The sequence below is a fragment of the Otolemur garnettii genome, unplaced genomic scaffold (genome assembly GCF_000181295.1).
Source record: "Otolemur garnettii isolate 467f Iridium unplaced genomic scaffold, OtoGar3 scaffold00035, whole genome shotgun sequence".
Lineage (NCBI taxonomy): Eukaryota > Metazoa > Chordata > Mammalia > Primates > Galagidae > Otolemur > Otolemur garnettii.
The window spans coordinates 5,652,041-5,673,181 of NW_003852430.1; the positions used below are offsets into that span (position 1 = coordinate 5,652,041).

The 21,141-nt window shown below is 38.2% G+C and overlaps 1 protein-coding gene and 1 pseudogene across 2 annotated transcripts in view; both read left to right on the forward strand.

Moving 5' to 3' along the window:
• The window catches only part of PRIM2 (DNA primase subunit 2), a 286,830-nt gene that overhangs the window by 794 nt on the left and 264,895 nt on the right, over positions 1 to 21,141 (forward strand). For both annotated transcript variants that reach the window (XM_023513161.1, XM_003789669.3), the window contains exons 2-5: positions 249 to 411; positions 2,614 to 2,717; positions 5,695 to 5,774; positions 7,373 to 7,493. In XM_023513161.1, the coding sequence (XP_023368929.1) occupies positions 258 to 411; positions 2,614 to 2,717; positions 5,695 to 5,774; positions 7,373 to 7,493 (459 nt within the window). In that variant the 5' untranslated portion in view covers positions 249 to 257. The remainder of the gene's footprint in view (positions 1 to 248; positions 412 to 2,613; positions 2,718 to 5,694; positions 5,775 to 7,372; positions 7,494 to 21,141) is intronic.
• Positions 11,060 to 11,204, forward strand: LOC111725283 (annotated as a pseudogene).

The window sequence follows — 21,141 nt, forward strand, 5'->3', positions numbered from 1 at the left end:
CCCGCCACAACGCCCGGCTATTTTTTGGTTGCAGCAGTTATTGTTGTTTGGCGGGTCCGGGCTGGGGATTCGAACCGCAACCTTAGGTGTATGTGACTGGCGCCTTAGCCGGTTGAGCTATAGGCGCCGAGCCTAACATTTTGTTAACGTCAATATTATTTTCTATGTGTGAGGAATTATTTCCTTTTCTGGTTTCTTTTCAACTTTATTTTTCATCATTTTAACCTTTCTATGTGCCTTCCTCTAAGGTAACCAAGATGCAGTTTTCTGGAGGAAAGAGGAGAAAGCTGAGATTGGCAGGTGACCAGAAAAATACTTCCTACCCTCATTGCCTTCAGTTTTACTTGGAACCACCTTCTGAAAACATATCTTTGACAGAGTTTGAAAACTTCGCTATTGATAGACTTAAATGTAAGTGATATTTAAATTAGAATGTATATATTCTTTTTTTTTTTTTTTTTTTTTGCAGCTTTTGGCCGGGGCTGGGTTTGAACCCACCACCTCCGGCGTATGAGGCCAGCGCCCTACTCCTTTGAGCCACAGGCGCTGCCCAGAATGCATATATTCTTGAATATATTCAGAATGCATTTATCCTTGTGAGAATGAATGGAAGTAATTTATTTCTTTCATTCAGAGATCCATTCAACAAATATTTATTGAGGATTTGCTCTTGAGAATTTAGTATTCATTCATTTATTTACCATACAATGAACATTTATTGAGTGCAGCTATGTTCTAAGTGGGAAAGAATAATATGTTATCTTCGTTGAAACTGTATTCTAGTACATAGAGACAGACTTCCAAAATAATAGTTATAATTCGTATTTTAACTGCTCTAGTAGAAGTAAATAGTAGTGTTGTTGAAACAGAAGTGGGGGGGGGCGGCGCCTGTGGCTCAGTGAGTAGGGCGCCGCCCCCATATACCGTGGGTGGCCGGTTCAAACCAGGCCACGGCAGAACTGCAACCAAAAAATAGCTGGGCGTTGGGGTGGGCGCCTGTAGTCCCAGCTATTTGGGAGGCTGAGGCAAGAGAATCGCTTAAGCCCAGGAGTTGGAGGTTGCTGTGAACTGTGTGATACCACGGCACCCAGGGTGACAAAGTGAGACTCTGTCTCTACAAAAAAAAAAAAAAAAAAGAAACAGACGTTGGAGTGACTGACTTAGTCTGATTAAGGAAAATTTAGAGAAGTTGTAATACGATCTGGACCTTGAAGGATGAGTAGAAATTTTCCAACAGAGAAGTGAAGGGTTTTTCCAAGCTGAGATGATAGCCTTTACACAGTCTTGGAGGCGTGAAAGAGAATGTCATGTTTGGGAGAACAGTGAAATCAGTGTTCAGGGTGAATGAAAACGTTTGGATAACCAAGGGCATTTTGGCCATGCTAATGGTATACTTAATAATGGGAACTAAGAAGGGTTTGGGCACTGTCCTGGGGGCCTGCTTCCTTTATTGTGTTGCTGGGAAAAAGAATGAGCTAGATCGGAACTGAAACATAATGCTAGTGCTATCTTCAAAACTTACGTTCTAGCATATCCTTGTAGGAAAATCAGAAAAAGTGAGATACTGTTAATCATTCTTAGAGGGAAAGGTAAGAACTGCTAATACAGAGAGGGAGTACTTAGTCCCTGTTTGTCATATGAAAGCGAAACCAAGGGAGAAAATGGTTTAAGAAAGCTTAGCAGTGTCACATGCTTCGTGAGGATTAAGATGATGTTTGAAAAGTATCCTTGGGTTTGGAACTTAAGAGGTAAATTGATATGGACCTGAACTAAGCTAGTGACAATAGGAATGATAGGAAGGGAAAGATTTAAGGGATGCTGAAAAGGTCATTGATAGGATTTGGCGAGTGTTTGGGGTGGCTGAAGTTCCGACTTAGATGATCTGGTGGATAAAAACTCTGCTAATGGACATGGGGCACCAGGAAGAGGACTGGGAATGAGAGGAAGATAATTACTTTGGTTTTGATACCATAATAAGCAGGTACCTTTGGGACATTGGTTTGTACTCAGGAGGCAAATTTTTCATTCTTGAATGTAGAAATGGCTTAAAAGAAGAATTCATCTGAGGAAGGACTGATAAGGGGCTTTAGGAAGCTCTGGACCTTATATAACAGCTGTTCAGGATAGTTCATTTGGCTGATTGCATGGCCCGGTTTCTTCACTGTTGTGTTCTCTCCTTTTTAGGAAAGGAAGGGGTGGTTTTTTTTTTTTTTTTTTTTTTAATTTTCTGATGAGGCTGTTGTGAATAAATGAAGCAGACTGCTCTATATGAAGGTGAGCTTAGTTTTTTTTTCATACTGACACACTTTTCCATTCCTTAGCAGTGGTAGCTCAGCACAGCACTGATTATCCACCATTTGTCCCTCTTTTCCTGATTGAGAATCCTGAGTATTATATCATGCTGTGGGACATGGATATTTTCTGTACATAGATGGACGTTATCCTGTTACAAGCATGTGTACTTTGTGTATAATATACTTGCAGACAATAAGATGGTTGTAACTTGTCATATTCTGTAAGTAATTAAGGAACTGCTATCCATAGATTTTTGTCTTAGATTTCACTTTTTAACATTATCCTGCATTATCCTTTTTTTCTCTTTCTTGTTTTTAGTGCTAAAATCAGTCGAACATCTTGGTGTGAGCTATGTGAAAGGAACTGAGCAATACCAGAGTAAGTTAGAAGCTGAGCTTCGAAAGCTCAAGTTTTCCTACAGAGTAAGTAAAAAAGAAAAAGCAAAGTTCTTTCGGTTTGTGTATGCTCATGTACTGAGTGTCAGTCATAAGAAATGTCTTTTGTGAGGCACAAGGTTTTTATAAAGACTAATGTGGACTCTGCCTGAAGGTACCTGTATCTGCGTCTCTTAGGGGTGATTGACATGTAGTCAGGTGAGTATAATCTGGCAGGGTTTCTCCTTGGGACTGTCATCATTTGTGGCCTAATAATTCTTACGGCAAGAACTGTCCTGTGCATTGTAGGCTGCTCAGTAGCATCCCTGGCTCCTGCCCATTGGGCATCTCCAAACATTGCCAGGTGTCTCCTGTGCAATATGTGATGCTGAATGCTGTCACTAGATGTGTGCTCCGGGAAGCAAGTATAATTACCTAGCCCAGACAGGGGAGCGTTGGGAAGGCTTTCCAGAGGAGGTAGTGCTGGACATGCATCTTGACAAATGTGGTTAGATTTTTATTTTAAGAAGATGACTGCCAATAGCAGATCGACAGGGTCACATCTGATAGAACGGAAACCAGTTAGGAGCCTGGAAATCAGTGGTTCTCAACCTTCCCGATGCTGCAGCCCTTTAATACAGTTCCTGTGGGTTGCGACGCACAGGTTGAGAACCGCTGCTGGAAATGAAAGTCTGAATTAAATGGGAGATGGGGACCCATTGAAGAGATAATAAGAAGGTAGAATCAAAAGTTTTACTCTCTGCATGCAGAGAGAGAGAAGAGAGAACAGTTATGTGAATGACACCCAGATTCCTATTTAGGGCAATTAGGTGGATGGTGGTGATATTTTGAGATGTGATATATGGGAGGAGAAGCAAGTCTTAGGATGTAAAGCTTAGTTCTTGACGTGAATTTGAGATGCCTGTGGAGATGTCTGTGGACATTTGGATGTATAGATGTGGATTTATTTTATTTATTTTTTTATTTTTTTATAGATGTGGATTTGGAAGACATCCATAGTTGGAGTGTAGATGTAGGGCAAAGTTGAAGTCATCAGGAGTAGGTGAGAGCACCCTAGGGAAATATTTGCGTGAGAAGGAAAGATAACGGAGGACAAGATCTTGTGTTAAGGTGAAATAGAATTGGAGGAGGCTGGGAAGGACTTTGAGAAGGATCTTTCTGAATAGTAGGACATGAAGCAGGATAGCAGTACATAGAAGCCAAGGAAGGCTGGAGTTTCGGTGATAATGATCATGATATTAATAATATAATAATAGGGAATAACAGCAGTGGACATTTATATTATGCTTACTGTGTACCAGATTTTGTTTGGGCTCATAGATGATAAATGGTGGAGCCAAGACTTGAATGCAAGCATTTTGTTTCTGTGGTGCTGCTATTAACCTCAATAGTTTTAGAAGCTTAAGACAGATGATGTAAGATGAGGTGTACGGTCTCCATTGGATCTGGGAGTTGGATGGGCCATTATAGCCACAGCAGAAGTCAGAACAATTGACAGTGTTACAGGAGGAGTGTGGAGAGGTGGATATGGAATATGTATTCTTGTAAGATATTTAGCCGAAAAGGCAGAGGAGAAATAGGGCAGTATTGAGGATGTTTTAGGGAAAAGAGAAGATGTATATATTTGTGTGTGTGTGTGTGTGTGTGTATCTGTCTATCATCTCTCTCTCTCTCTACTAAATATGAAAGGAGATAAATATGTTTATAAGCTGAACAAAAGAGCTAGACTAGAAAGAAGAAGTGGGGAGGCTGAAGCTACTTTGAGTGAACATTTGATAAATCAAGGTCCTTAAGAGGCAAGAGCAAATGGGTTGGAGGGTTTGGTGCAGGGATTAGCTTAATGTATGAGGAAGGAGAGATGCTTTGTTCACAGAGATGCAGGGGAATCAATGCAACTTGTGGGGTCCAGGGAGTCTGCCTAGTGACCTTTATTTATTTGTAAAGGAGCTGAAGTCATCTGTTGAGAGACAGAAAGGTGCTACATAGGGGCCTTGGAGCAGCTGAAGGTGGAGGATTTTCTAAGAAGTAAGGGGGAGATACTTACATGTCAGGTCCCAATCCTGCTGTTTACCTTGGGCAAGGTTTGTGACTCTGCTCAAGTTATATAATCTGTCTGTGCCGTCACCTTTGAGGTAAAGAAACAGTAGTGTCTCCCTCATAGGCTTTTGAAAGAGGGATTAAGTGAGTTATAATGTTAATGTGTTAAAAATGCTTAGAATGGTGCCTGATATATAGTAGGTACTATTTTGGACTTAAATAAATGTTACATGGCATTGGTAAGGGGCCAGCCAAGATTATAGGCCATGAATTTTTATATTCCAAATTCCCATAATTGATATTTTTTTGGCTAGAGGTTCTTAGCATTTTGGGAATAGGACTGCAGAATGTAGCCATAGATTAATTTAAAAATACAGGTTTTGCCAAGCATGGTGGCTCATGCCTGTAATCCTACCACACTGCGAGGCTGAGGCGGGTGGATTGCCTGAGCTCAGGAGTTTAATACCAGCCTAAGCAAGAGCAAGAAACTGTCTTTACTAAAAATGAAAACACTACCTGGGCATTGTAGTGGGAGGCTGAGGCAAGAGGATCGCTTAAACCCAGGAGTTTTAGGTTGCTGTGAGCTATGACAGCACAGCGCTCTACCTTGGACAATGGAGTGAGACTGTGTAGTTTTGCCAAATAGTTCAAGTTAGAGGAGCTGAGAGTTGATGTGAGAAGTGATTGAAGTGGTGAGTATCCTGGACATAGGCTGGATAAGAAAGTGAGGAAAGAGGGTTTGGTAGGAAGAATATAGTGGGGTCCAAATCCAGGGGGGGTTTGTTGAGCCGAGCTCACTGCTTAGTTTTACTTGATTGATATCTTAAATAAAATGATAATTGTCCTGGAAAGTGTATTAAGAAGTGTGTTTTTTAAACTTTACCATTGGCTTAAGTGGATTCAGTATTTCTTTATCCCTGTTATCATTCTACTGCATTTATTTTATTCATGTGTCATTATTTTTAAGGAAAACTTAGAAGATGAATATGAACCACGAAGAAAAGATCATATTTCTCATTTTATTGTGCGCCTTGCTTATTGCCAATCGTGAGTATCCATTTATATGTTCAGTCAAATCTGGATTATATGTTAGTACGTGGAAAGTTGGTATGTTATGCTAAAATGTAGGAAAACTCAGAATATCATCAGGAACCACTTGATCATGGATTGAATACTATTGAAGTGAACTGTTTGAAAGTTTACTGAAAAAATACTGAAAAAATTTATTGCAAAATTTTGTCTAATGAAACACTGTTTAACTATGGAGAGGCTTTTCACTTGGGATTTAAAATTGGATGGAATTTTATTAGGATGAAGGCCTTTTGATACATTCCTGGAAAAAAGTGGGTAATATTTTTAGGAAACAATGAATTAAACCCATATTGAATTTGGTACAGGATTTTAGAGTTTGAAATGTACTGGCCTATTAGAGTGAAGATAGTTTTGGTTGGTCTTGGGTTCTGGTAGGTCAATAGTGCCATCCAGAGGAAGAAGGAGGTAGTTGCTTTTTTTGGTTTAAACCTTGTTTTTTCTGCCCATATTAATTTTGGCCAAATAATATAGTTGTTTCTGTTTCCTTTTAATACAAGGCTTATGCTATTAAGACTCTTGAATTACTTACTATCCCAAGATAAGAGTTAAGAAATTACTCACCAGCTTTGGTCCTAGGGTTTTTATTTTGTAAAATAGCATATGTAGTTTATCATAGGAATTGAATTGCTCACAATCTGTGAAAGTCACTTCAAAAAAATGAAATCATATTTTACATGCAGTAATTATTTTATTAAATATCAACAATGTCCATTATATAGCTATCTTACAAATTAATGTAGTTTTATGGATTTTAAATGTTGTGGTATATATATACATACTACACTTTTGCAAATTTATAAACTATAAAGCTGTAGGCAAAGTTTCCTTTGCAGAAGTTATCTGATCATAATCAATTCAAACATAAAGTTACCTTTGGATAATTTGGCTTTGATGAAACTACCTCAGGCTAAAGGAGTGTCCTATTTTCTAATATAAGTGACTATTGCAGTTACATTAAATGCAATGAACTAATTTCTTTTATGTTATTCAGTAGTAATGCAGCTAGGCTGGGAGCATTCTATATTTAATACTTTAAATTTTATAACACCCCTCTACCTCAAATTCACCACATCCCTCATGGTTGTGGTATGTGGTATTTATATTCTCCTAATCATAATAGAGAACTTGTATGCTTTTAACTGCGCTCTGCTGGCATCTTGCTTATGTTGAATATTGCTTTATTAAAACTTCTTGGAGGGCTGGGCATCTTGGCTCACGCCTGTTATCCTAGTGTTCTGGGAGGCCGAGGTGGATGGATTGCCTGAGCTCACAGGTTCAAGACCTGCCTGAGCCAGAGTGAGATCCTCATCTCCAAAAATAGCCAGGTGGTGTTGTGGGTCCCTGTAGTCCCAGCTACTTGGGAGGCTGAAGCAAGAGAATTGCTTGAGCCCAAGAGTTTGAGGTTACTGTGAGCTGTGATGCCATGAGCACTCTACTGAGGGTGACAAAATGAGATTCTGTCTCAAAAAACAAAACAAAACAAAAAAACTTCTTGCACATACTTATTATTGTCTCTTTAATTTGTATGCGTGATTTCCTTATCTCCATTTCAGTGAAGATCTCAGACGCTGGTTCATTCAACAAGAAATGGATCTCCTTAGATTTCGATTCAGTATTTTACCTAAGGACAAAATTCAAGATTTCCTAAAGGATAGTCATTTGGAGTTTGAGGCTGTAAGTATATTTTATAGTTATTTCTAACTGTTTTCACCATTTATCCCTCCGCATTAACCTTAAGTGTTGGTAGTAATGGGTGGAGTTCATTTCCTTTACATTCTCTTCCTAAGTTCCCACAGTAGCTAATAGCTTTGTACAACAATGGACCTTTCTTTCCTCCTTTGTGTCTAGAGGAAAAGGGGTCTTTTAGTAGCAAAGCCTTATCTTTAGTTGTTCTATGAAATATGTGGCTTATTAAAGTAAAGAATGTTTTAGTTTATTATAGGTCAAAATTTTAAAGCTAATAACGTATCAAAAAAACCAGACAAGTGATAGTTACTCATCAGCAGCACGCAAGTTTAGAGAAGATGATACTTTATTTATTTATTTATTTATTTATTTTTTGAGACAGAGTTTCACTGTGTCATCCTTGGTAGAGTGCGGTGGTGTCAAGCTCACAGCAACCTCAAACTCTTGGGCTTACACTCAGAGGCTATAGGCTCCCGCCACAGTAGCTGGCTATTTTTTTTGTTTGCAGATGTCATTGTGGTAGCAGGCCCAGGCCAGGCTCCAACCCACCAGCCTCCGTGTATGTGGCTGGTACCTTACTCACTGAGCTATGGGCACTGAGCCGATACTTTATTTTTTATTTTTTATTTTTTTGAGACAGAGCCTCAAGCTTTCCCCCTGGGTAGAGTGCCATGGCATCACAGCTCACAGCAACCTCCAACTCCTGGGCTCAAGCGAGTCTCCTGCCTCAACCTCCCAAGTAGCTGGGACCACAGGCGCCCACCACAACGCCTGGCTATTTTTTGGTTGCAGCCGTCATTGTTGTTTGGCGGGCCTGGGCTGGATTCGAACCTTGGGTGTACATGGCTGGCGCCTTAGCCACTTGAGCCACAGGCGCCGAGCCACTTTATTTTAAAAGTTAGTTGTCAGTAAGATTTGTTTGATTAGTTTTAAAATATAGTTTCGGAGACAAATCTGAACTATTTACATATTGTAATTATATAAAATGGAAGAAATATGTGGGATATATTTAGCAGAGATAAGTGTTGGGAGTGGAAGTAGAATTTATGTCCTAGGTAGATTCTGTGCCTAGGTAGAAAAGTTCTGTTTTGGTAGATTAGAGAAGTCGGATGTAAAAGTACTGGTTGAGACTTTATTTTGGTGTTGGAATGGGTGGGTGGGGCTAAATAAAATAAAGTAGAAGTTGCAGTAGGTAAAAGACATTGTCCTGTCTGACAAGTGGAGGACATACCCGCTGTGACAAGGAACACTGGGGGCTGTATGAGTTGGTAGAAAGAGACTGCAGGAAGGGAAGTGACCAAACGTCTGCTAGACATTGAGTGTCCTTATTATGTGCTAGGTGGGTGCTATCTATAGTTTCTCTCATTTACTACTTATGAGAGCCCAGTGAGGTTTCTAAGAACATCTACCTAGGCATAGGGAAATGTCATGTGCAGGACCATTTGACCAGAATCCATTGCATCTTCCACTTTGCTTTTGGTTTTGGTCCTTAGTGAAGTCCAGTTTTGCTTTTATCAGTTACAGTTGATTTACCCTGTCCTATCTTAAATAGCTTATTTTTGCTGTTGTTGAAATTACTGATTTTTATTAGGTCATGGAGAAAAGTGTCCTTGAGAAGGTCTATTCTTTATTCTAGAAGGTTTCAACATATTGTAATATATAATATTTTTCTTGAGATTTGTTGAATTCACAAATACTGAAATTTACTCTTTTGCTGGAATTATTTATTGGTTTTTAGTATGATTACAGAGTTGTCCAACCAACATGACTGTCTAATTTTAAAACATTTTCATCACCCTAAAAATTATACTCCATACAAAGGTTCCATCTTTGGTAACCGCTAACCTGCTTTCTGTCTCTGGATTTGCCTATTCTGGGCATTTCTTAAAAATGGAATTGTATAGTATGTGATATTTTGTGACTGACTTCTTTTACTCAGCATAGTGTTCTCAAGTTTCACACATGCTGTAGAATGGAACAGTATTTCATTTTTTAAAAATTGCTAGATGTTTATTTTGCATTTGATGGACATTTGTTTCCACGTTTTGACTATTTTGAATAGTGCTGCAGTGAGTAGTCATGTCCAGGTTTTAGTGTGGATATACTTTCATTTCTTTTCCAGTATATACCTAGGAATGGAATTGCTAGGTCATAGGGTAATTCTGTGATTACATTTTTTTTTTTTTTTTGAGACAATATCTTGCCCTGTCACCTGGGCTAGAGTGCAGTGGTATCATCATAGCTCACTATAACCTCAGACTCGTGGACTCAAGCAGTCCCCTTGTCTCAACCTCTCAAGTAGCTGGGACTATGTGTGTGTACCACCACACCATACTAATTTTTCTGTTTTTCGTAGGAATGGGGATCTTACTCATGCTTAGGTTGATCTTGAACTTCTGGCCTCAAGCAGTCCTCCCGCCTCAGTGTGATTAAACTTTTGAAAAGCTGTTAAAATGTTTTCCAGAGTGGCTGCATTATACGTATTTCTTACCAGCAATATATGAGGATTCCTATTTCTTCACATCCTTAATGACAATTGTTATCTTTCTGAAACTATAGCCATCTTAGTGGGTTTGAAGTAGTGTGTCATTCGATTTTGATTTGATTTCTAATGATGCTGAACATTTTTTCATGTTTATTGGTCATTTGTGTATGTTCTGTAGAGAAATGGCTGTTCTAATCCATTGTTTAGTTTGTAATTGAGTTATTTGGTTTTTTTTACTGTTGAGTATATTTTTTTTTGTTAGAGACAGAGTCTCACTTTGTTGCCCTCAGTAGAGTGCTGTGGCGTCACAGCTCACAGTAATCTTTCAGCCCTCGGGCCTAGGTGATTCTCTTGCCTCAGCCTCCCAAGTAGCTGGGAGTATAGGCGCCCACCACAATGCCTGGCTATTTTTTGTTGCAGTTTGGCCGGGGTGGGTTCAAACCCACCACCCACGGTATATGGGACCAGCACCCTATTCACTGAGCCACAGGTGCCACCCACTGTTGAGTATTCTTTATATATTCTGGATATAAGTTATTATATCCAGATGCATAATTTGTAAATATTATTATCAGATATATAATTTACAAATATTTTTTCTCCTGAGGGTTATCTTCTTATTTTCTTGGTGGTATTGTTTGTAATACAAAGGTTTTTGATTTAGATGAAGTCTAATGTATTTTTTCTTTTGTTGCTTGTATTTTTTGTGGTGAGTCTAAGATGGCTTTGCATAAAGTAAGGTCATACACATTTACTCAGAAAGTTCTTTCTAAAGGTTTTATAGTTTTAGCTCTTACATTTACGTCTGTGGTCTATTTTCAGTTGATTTCTGTCCATCGTATGAAGTAGGGGTCCAACTTCATTCTTTTATATGTAGATAACCAGTTGTCCATTTGTGGAAACAGCTATTCTTTCCTCATTGAACTGTCTTGGCACTCTTGTCAATTAACTCTAAGCGTAAGCATTTATTTCTGGACTCTTATTGGATTGATTTGTATGTCCTTATGCCAAATACTACATGGTCTTGTTTATTGCTTACTATAGCTTTGTAGTTAAGATTTTAAATCATAACCCCTGGTAATGGGCAAAGAGGCACCTCATTGGTGGTGTTACTCTTATATCAGTCGGGGGCAGAGTAGACTGACAGCCCTTTGTTCATCCTAGCTTGATGTCTCGGTTGATGGCCAGAGCTGTTTCATGCCTAGGGCACAGAAAGAAAAAAGATTTTAAATCATAAAGCATGATTTAACTTTCAACTTTGTTTTCTTTTTTGTAAGACTGTCTTGTCTATTCTGGATTTCTTGCACTTTCTTATGAATTTGGGGATCAATTTGTCAAATTGTACTGAGAAGCCAGCCAGGATTGAGTCTGGGAGATCAGTTCAGGGAGTATTGCCCTCTTCAAGTTATTAAGTATTCATATCTGTGAACATGTTTGTCTTTATTTAGATCATTTGTCAACAGAGTCTTGCCTTATTTTGTTAAAGTTATACCTAGTTTATTCTTCAATATTATTGTAAGTGGGGTTGTTTTCTTCATTTTCATTTTTGTAATGGTCACTGTTAGTATATAAAAATCCAGTTGATTTTTATGTATGGCTTCATGTATCCTACAACCTTGCTGAACTTGTTTTTTAGTTCTAATTGTTTTCTAGCGGATTCCTTCCTTACGAGATTATGTCTCCTATAAACAGATAATCTTAGTCCTTACTTTCCAATCTGAATGCTTTCTATTTCTTATTTATTTATTTATTTATTTGCAGTTTCTGACTGGGGCCTGGTTTGAACCTGCCACCTTTGGTATATGGGGCCAGCGCCCTACTCCTTTGAGCCACAGGTGCCGCCCACTTTTTATTTCTTTATTTTTGCCTGATTGCCCTAGTTAGAATCTCCATTACAATGTTGAATAGAAGAGGCAATCGCAGACACCATGATCTTAGAGGGAAAACATTCAGTCATTCACCCTGATGCTTGGTGTTAGTCGTGAATTGTTTTGTAGATGTCCTTTATCAGGTTGAGGAAATTTCCTTCTAATTCTAGTTGAGCATTTTTATCATGAGTGGATGTTGGATTTTGTCAAATGCTTTTCCTGCACCAATTGAGATGATCATTTGGTTTTTGTCCTTTTTTATATTAACATGCATTACATTAATTGATTTTTGGATGTTAAGCCAAACTTGCATTCCTGGGATCAGTCCTTCTTGGTCATGATATTTAATTCTTTTTATTTATTTATTTTTTTTCAATTTTGGCCGAGGCTGGGCTTGAACCTGCCATCCCCAGTATGGGGGGCCGGTGCCCTGCTCCTTGAGCCACAGGCACCGCCCTTGACTTATTTATTTTTAATTTTAATTTTTTTTTTTTTTGAGATGAGACAAAGTCTCACTCTGTTGCCCAGGCTAGAGTGCCATGGCATCAGCCTCGCACACAGCAACCTGGCGTTCAAGGGATCCTCCTGCCTCAGCCTCTGAGTAGCTGCGACTGTGAACATGAAAATGAACACCTAGCTCATTTTTCGTGGAGACAGGGTTTTGCACTTGCTCAGAACTGGTGTTGAACTCCTGAGCTCAAGGGATCCCCCTCCTTGGTCTCCCAGAGTGCTGGGATTACAGGCATGAGCCACTGTGCTCAGCCTGTAATCCTTTTTATGTGTTGCTGAATTTGGTTTGCTAGTATTCTGTTGAGGATTTTTACATCTGTGTCCTCCCCTTCAGGTTTTTAGAAGAGGCTGTAAATTGGTGTTAATTCGCTTTTAAATGTTTGATTGAATTTATCAGTGAGTCTGCCTGGGACTGGGCTTCTCTTTGTGAATTATTTTAAAATTGCTGATTCATTTTCTTTACCTGTTATGAATCTTTTCAAACTTTTCTATTAGTTTTTGATTCAGTTTCAGTAATTTGTGTCTTTTTAGGAATTTGTTCATTTCATCCAAATTGTTGATGCATACAGTTCATAGTATTTTCTTATAATCCTATTTATTTCTGTAAGAAAATAAAAGGATTAGTGATGATGTCCATTTTATTTCTGATTTTAGTAATTTGAGTTGTCTTTCCTTTTTTTTAATCATCTCTGTAGAGGTTTGTTAGTTTTTTGCATCATTTCAAAGAGCTAACTTTTGATTTTGTTGACTTTTTAAAAAATCTCTATTTCATTAATTTCCATTAATCTTTTAAAATAATTTCCTTTTTTCTGTTTGCTTTGGGTTTAATTTGCTCTAATGTTTTCCCAATATGGGAATTTAGGTTATTGATTTGAGATGTGTTTTCTTATTTAATGTAGTCATTTATAGCTGTAATTTCCCTGTAAGTGTTGCTTTACATGCATTCTGTGAGTTTTGGTATGCTGTGTTTTCTTTTCCATTTATTTCAAAGTATTTTCTTAGATTGATTATTAGGAATGTTGTTTAATTTCCACATATTTTTAAGTTTTCCAATCTTCTTCTATTACTGGGTTTAATTCTGCTTTAATCTGAGAACATATTTTATGACTTTGATCAAAACAAACAAAAAAGGGATGGGGCCTGTGGCTCAGTGGGTAGGGCACTGGCCCCACATACCGAAGGTGGCGGGTTTGAACATACCATTTTATTTTAAAATGGTCTAGTTGGGATTAGCATTAATCATTTGTTTTTAGGAAACAGGAGTTTATGGGAAATATATGCATAGTTTTTAAGAAGTATGTTGGAAGTCAATATCATGTTTCTTTTTTTTTTTTTTTTAGAGACAGTCTAACTTTATTGCCCTCAGTAGAGTGCTGTGGCATCACAGCTCATAGCAACCTAACTCCTGGGCTTAGGAAATTCTCTTCCCTCAGCCTCCCAAGTAGCTGGGACTACAGGTGCCCACCACAACGCCTGACTATTTTTTGTTGCAGTTTGGCTGGGGCCGGATTCAAACCTGCCACCTTTGGTCTATGGGGCTGGTGCCCTACTCACTGAGCCACAGGCGCAACCCTCCCCCCCCCTTTTTTTTTTTTGTGAGATAGTCTTACTGTGTCACTCTTGGTAGAGTGCTGTGGCATCATAGCTCACAATAACCTCAAACTCTTGGGATTAAGCAATTCTTTTGCCTCAGCCTCCCAAGTAGCTGGGACTATAGGTGCCCGCCACAATGCCTGGCTATTTATTATTTATTTTTTTGTTGTTGCAGTTGTGATTGTTGTTTTAGCTGGCCTTGGCCGGGTTCGAACCTGCCAGCCTCAGTGTATGTGGCCGGCGCCCTACCCACTGAACTATGGGTGCCACCCAGTATCAAGGTTTTTAATATTACTCTAGTTGCTTCTTGACTGTTTGCTATAATTAATTAATATAGTCTTTCACTCTGCAGGTCATTTGAGATGCATTAAATAAATATATTCATTAAAGTAAGATGGAGAAGAATGGATAAAGTTGGAAGATTAAAGAGAAAATTAATATTCTTATTTATATGTCCCACAGTGGTCTTATGCAGTTTCTAAAATCCCACAGTGGTCATATACAGTTTCTAAAGGGAGCAGAACTTTGGAATTCCTGTGAGACTATTTTGGTTTTTCTAGCTCAGTGATTCTCAGTGGGGGGCTAGGTACTATTCCTAGAGGGATTATCAGAATGTGGGTAGTAGAAGTGCATAGAGTGTGGAAAACATTATGCTTTATAGGTTTTGAGATATAAGCCATAGAATGTAAAGTTTGATTGATGGCTGGTGAAGATTAATGGAAGATAGAGTAAGAAAGTATTGCAGGAGGTTTGGCAGAAAAACCATTCCTGTGATAGACTGCATTCACTTTCCTAGCTGAGAACGTTTGCCCTCTTCTTCAGGTGCTGGTAATTACCAGCATATGGCATCTGGTACTGGAAATTAAAGCACTGGAATTCAGGTGCTCTTGATTAGCTTGTCCCCAGGGCTCTGTAAGTTCTTCCCATTTTATTTTAGGCTTTCCCAACTTTTAGCATTTCATTAATAGGAACATGTGCTGTTTCTTCACTTTGATTAGAATATTTAGTTTATGTTTGAAAACTGTTACACCAGTTCAGATACTGATGGTGCTTTTTTTTTTTTTTTTTAAGACAAGAGTCTGTGTCTCCCTCATATCTCCCTCGGTAAAGTGCTATGACATCACAACTCACAGTAACCTCCAACTGTTGGGCTTAAGTGATTGTCTTGCCTCAGTCTCCTAAGTAGCTGGGACTACAGGCCCCTGCCACAATGCCTGGCTATTTTTTGTTGAAGTTGTCATTGTTGTTTTAGCAGGCCTGGGCTGGGTTTGGATCTGCCAGCCCCAGTATAAGTGGCCAGTACCCTAACCACTGGGTGGCTGAAATTTCTAAGGATTAGTAATGAACAAATATTGCTATCCGTGGAACTATTTTGGAGTTCTCATTGTGGAGTTGATTGACTTATCTTGGGTCATGTTAAAGGTGAGTGTGGATAAGGCTAAACAGACTGTATTAATACATCTTCAGTGGGCCGGTTGAGGGGACAGTCCAGCTTTGACAGTTGTCAGCCCCAGAGACAAAAGGTTTCTGTGCTGTTGCAATGGAGAGTTTGATAGCAGCTTATTATTTATTTGGGTGTTTTTAAAAACCTCTTTAGCACAGTCAAAAAATATTTTTTGTTTATTTTGAAATACCAGTGGATCTAATATCAGAGTGCTTTTCATTAGAAGAACACAGAATGGCAGAGACAGTTAAGTTAAGTATCTATAAAGCTGTAGAGAGTATTCTGTATGTTACAATTGAAAACTCCACTGCATATTAAGAAGAACTAGTGTTGTTCACTTGCGGTTTATGTTTAGGGAGGTGAAGGCTTTTGAGTGAAAGCAAGTGAGGTTGGTAACTTCATTGCCTGGCTCACTGAAAACAAGTATATGAAAACTTGTTTCTTTTTATTTATTTTAAAATAGCTTTTCTTATCTTGAACCTGACATTTTGAAATTTCTTATCCCTTATAATTTAAAACCCTACTTTCTTTTATCTTAGAAATTATTTCATGTCATTCTTGGCTGACAACTGCTTTTTGGTGAACATGAATTAAAGTTTAATTTATCATTTGTTACTGAAAATGCCGGTTATGAATTGATTAAGAACTTTTGGGTACTTTTCTCCTGGTAACACTGGCATGTTGAATTAACATTGATTTAATAGTTTTGATGTAGTAGTTTTGTGTGTATTAGCAAATACTAAAAGAATTTACTTTTACTAATACTCTCAGTATTTACTTGTCTAGCATTATTTTTGTCATATTTGTAAATTGGCCTTTGGTTAGTCATGGTGTTCTGGTCATTTTGGCCCTTACATTGTTTTCATTGTTTGGGTTGCATAGTTTGGGTTGTTGTATCTCTTTTGGAATGTGCATTTATCATTGTGGCCTACTCCATTTTCTTCTTTTCTTTTTTTTCCCAAGACAGTCTCACTAGGTCACCCCCAGTAGAGTGCCGTCACAGCACACAGCAACCTCAAACTCTTGGGCTTAAGCGATTGTCTTGCCTGAGCCTCCCAAATAGTTGGAACTACAGGTGCCCGCCATAACGCCAGCTATTTTTTGGTTGTAGTTATTGTTGTTTGGCAGGCCTTGGCTGGGATAGAACTCGCCAGCTCTGGTGTATGTGGCTGTCGCCCCTCCATTTCTATCACTCACAATATGAAAATGCCATTCATGAATATACATTACTACTCTCTTTATACCTACTCTCTGGGATCTCCAATTATTATAAGTCTATTAATAAGTTGCCAAGCAATTTTAGTGTGGTGCCTGCAAAATGGAGAGCTATGTGTGCCTTTCTATATCTTTTGACACAGAATAAATTTTAGCCATTATAGTGTCTGGTGATACAGCTAAGATAGGGCATGCAGGTGTAAGAGGAGAGCAGTTCAGAGAACACATGTGTTTGATAAGTGTGGAGGTTTTTTGCAAGACTTTTCCCAAGCCATTGGCTGCAATGGTAGCAGAAATAGAGCCCAGGGAAGAGTGAAGTGGGATGGCGAGACTCGTCCTCTCAACACTCCTGGTGGAAATTCCAGATCTAAAAGGAACTGAGTGGGAAAGACTTAATGACCAGATGAAAGGTGTTAATGAAAAAGTTATTCATGTTACTTGTTACTTGTTAAAGTAAGGAAGACTTTATTCAAGGGAGGCTACTGATAGGGTTTTGTAGTGGGAGAGAGATGAGCTCAATTTGGAATATAATAGGATAAATGGGGATTTTGGGGGGGAGGGGTCAAGTAGGTGGAAAATTACTAACAGGTAGGGTAATTCTTTGCTAAACTGATCTAAGGAATTTTGCTGAAGGCAGAACAGAGTGGTAAGATCCACATATTGAGGATGGTCAGACAAAGGATAGGGGGTTTTCCCTAAACTGACTTAGCAAGATTCTTGCTAAAACTAAGAACCCTTGTCAAAAAGACTTTTAGCCTTTGTGAAGGGGTTCAAACTTACCTTCCGAATGGGGAAGTCAACTGTTTTATGTTTCAAGGCTGTGAAGTAGGCAAGATTGCTGCTAGTCCCAAGCAGTGTGCTCTTTGTGCCTTGAATGAGTGTTTGAATTAATTCCTAAAGAAAATAGTAACCAAATTCAAAAGATTTGTCTCTATTTTGTCTCATAGACCTCTTTTAAGATGAGTATAGTGTAATAACATGGAGTATTTACCTTTTCTCAGAATTAAATATTAGGTGATAGGTATACCTTATATATCAAATGAGATTTTACCATTGAATTGGATTTGAGATATCAGGCTGGTTAGCAAACTTGGTTATGTTTCTAAATAGGAAACTCCGTGATGTTTGTGGTTCTGTTGTAATTGCATAACTTTGACTTCTTTCCAAATGATTGATGTGGAGGCATTAACATGGGGCTTGCTTTTTGTAAGAAACTCTACAGACAACAATATTTTTGTTCTCATAGTGCTTCTTGACATTAAATAATTATGGAAACCAACCTTGTATTATTTTATGTATATTTATTGGGCCTTGATGGTAAAATATTGATATATTTTTGTATTTGGAGACTGGGGAAAAAGTTCACTGAATTTTCTAGTTAATTGAGGCCTAACCATTTATGTGTAGTGTTGTAAAAATACACCACGGCAGATGGTTTTTAGTGGCAATATTTTAGAGTTCATAGAATCTGGGATTTTCTAATCAAGCTACAAAATTAGATTCTGCTAATGATAACATAGTTTAAGCCTAGAGATGCTACGGCTAAATGTGAAACTTCAAGCTGAATTACCCTTGAAGGCTAAAATTAACATATGCAAAAATTTCCAAAGTAACTTATGAAAATCATTTCTCTTTTTTAATGTTTTCATATAGCTTTTGGATATAGGATATCTTATAATCTCATTGTCGATAACTTTATGTGCTTATGATCTTGCCCTTGAAAAAATGTATGACTTCAGCTGGGCATGGTGGCTCATGCCTGTAATCCTAGCACTCTGGGAGGCCGAGGTGGGTGGGTTGCGTGAGCTTACAGATTGGAGACCAGCCTGAGCCAGAGAGAGACTCTGTCTCTAAAAACAAAAATAGCCAGGCAAGCAGAAATAGCCAGGCGTTGTGGTGGGTGCCTGTAGTCCTAGCTACTTGGGAGGCTGAGGCAAGAGAATCTCTTGAGCCCAAGAGTTGGAGGTTGCTGTGAGCTTGAGGACATGGTACTCTACTGAGGGTGACAAAGTGAGACTCTGTCTTAAGAAAAAAAAAAAAGAATGACTTTAAGCTGAAATTCCCATATACAGAATTATGTCTTAATTGTTTTATAATCTTTTATATATGTATGTATAAATAAAAACACATATATAGATCTTAAAAGAGTGAAGTTAATTTTACTAAGTGTCACCTCAAGTATTAGTTTCTGCATTCAAACTTTTACATTATAAAGTATTCATCATGTTTTCTTAAAATGTTCTGAATAATGCACACATTATTTTTTTATTCCGTAATCTTCCTAACTTTTCTGTTTTCCCTCCATGTTCTTTGACAATTTAATCCTTTTTGGTTGAAGTCCTCTGTCATGGTCTACTTCAGAGTCTAGGTCAGATTATATTTTCCCTAGGTGTTCTGGATGAAAGTAAGAACCAAGGATTCAGAGGGTTAATGGATTTGTAAAAAACAGTCATTTTGTGTTCTCAATTACCGAGTGGCTAACTGACTCACAGAGGCAGGAGGAACAACAGTTACCAATTTAGCTCAGGTCCCACATACTTGTTGTGCTGCTTACTCCCCACCTCTCTGAAGACTTACACAGGACAGATCAGTTACTATCCCTATTCTGTGCTTGTCTCTGTTTATTCTCTACCTGTTTACTGGTCTCTAATCTCCCTGGCTTTTCAGATACCTCGTGTCCTTCCTCTCCTGATCCTTACCTCCTGTCTGGCTTTGTTTCCTGTTCATCTCTGGCCAAAGTGTGCTCTGCCTATTCCAGAGTCCCATGAAACTTTTGGACAAGACAACTCCTCTCTTATCTATATTGGAACTTAATATCCAAATATATTCCAGTTTCCTTTATTTGATCCAAGGAGTAAGGCTTCTATAAAAGGATGTATATTAGAAAACCCAGTGGGCTAGTCCCAAACTTGCACGGAGTCCATGTTTCCTAAAGAAGCAGTATCTATTGATGACTGAATGAGGAGTGGGTTTATTAAGGTTTGGATCTGCTCAGTGATAGAAGAGGACAGAGGAGAAAAGTTAATCCCTCATAGCTGACAGGTGTTACACGTTTGCTGCGTGCCAGGCACTTTGCTAAATACTTTACATAATTTAATTCTCAGAACAGCTCCATTAGGAAACTGAAGCTCAGGGAGGTTAAGTAACTTCTTCAAAATTCAGAATTTTAGTATAAATCACCAAGCATGTTACTAAGTATATGCTCAGATTTCTTCACAGCTAGTCCTGAACTAGCCCTGAAATGAAATACAATAGAAGCTGACATTTAAGGTGACAAGGCCCATCAAAAGTGATATACAAACACAGGTGTGAGTTTAGATTTACATTGGTGTAGTAAATTAAAGCATTAACTGTAATTTTACTAAGATGTTTTATGTTAGCTGATAGTTCTTGGCAGAAATGGAAACCAAACATATTAAATATACCATGAATTTTCCCATTATGTGTGCTGTCTCTAGAGAAAACATTCTATTCACACCACTGAGCTGTTGAGGGGTTCATTTGCAGTGCATGGCTTTGCTTTACCCTTTGTATTTTTCTTCTCTGCTACCTTTTATTTATCTTTTTAAAAACATTTGTTTGGATCACATTTTTAGATTATGTCCCATACTTGACTCCTCTAATGTTCAGAGATAAGTACAGTATTATATACATCAAAATTCAAGTGATAGATTTTGTGTTTGAGATGGGAAAGATTTAACAGGTCAGGAAAAGAAAAGTTGTAGATTTGTGTAGGTTTTCTTTTTAGCTCATAAGAAAGAGAGATGTCACAGAGGGAGGCCCGCTGATGGTTTCAGACGGGGCTTCCAGGAGAATGACTGGAGCCCTCTAGGGGATCTGGACGATCAGGCTGTCATCACCCCTCTTAGATATTCTGGTATTTTTGGTGATGGTAACAGTGACTGGCAGGCACTATAGGCATTTAGTAGACAGAAGATGGGGATGCCGGAATGCTGACAGTGCAATGGATAGTTCAAAAGAATGAATTTTCCCACATCCTTCTTGACTGTATTTATGTGAACAAAAAAAAAAAATCCCCAAAACCCAAAAAACTAAATTGTTTCTAATGATCTGAATCTAGACCTGTATCTATACTGTTTTCTAAATCAGCCAACATTTTATCCCCATGTATTTTGTATGCCCAAATTGTTCCTGGACTATATTATCCTGGGCATGAATGGAAGATAATACTTTATTATGTTTTGAATGTTTCTGTGAGTTGTTCACTTTTTTGAAACGTATATCACTACTGTGGCATTTGAAGCACCAGCCCACACACTGTGCCAGGCTGCATTGGAAGGTGATGTATTCACAGTGTTCTACTAATGTGTATGATGTCTAACTGCTTGATACGTCTTCAGCGCACTGTGCCTGATCAGTTACGTATTCTGATATTATTTTTTTCTTAGATTATTTTGGTTTTATTTTCTTTTATATTTTACTCATGGAATTCTGATCTCAAAACTGTGTGTAAATAGATAATCTTTAAATTTTATTTCTAGATAATACTATAGGTATCGT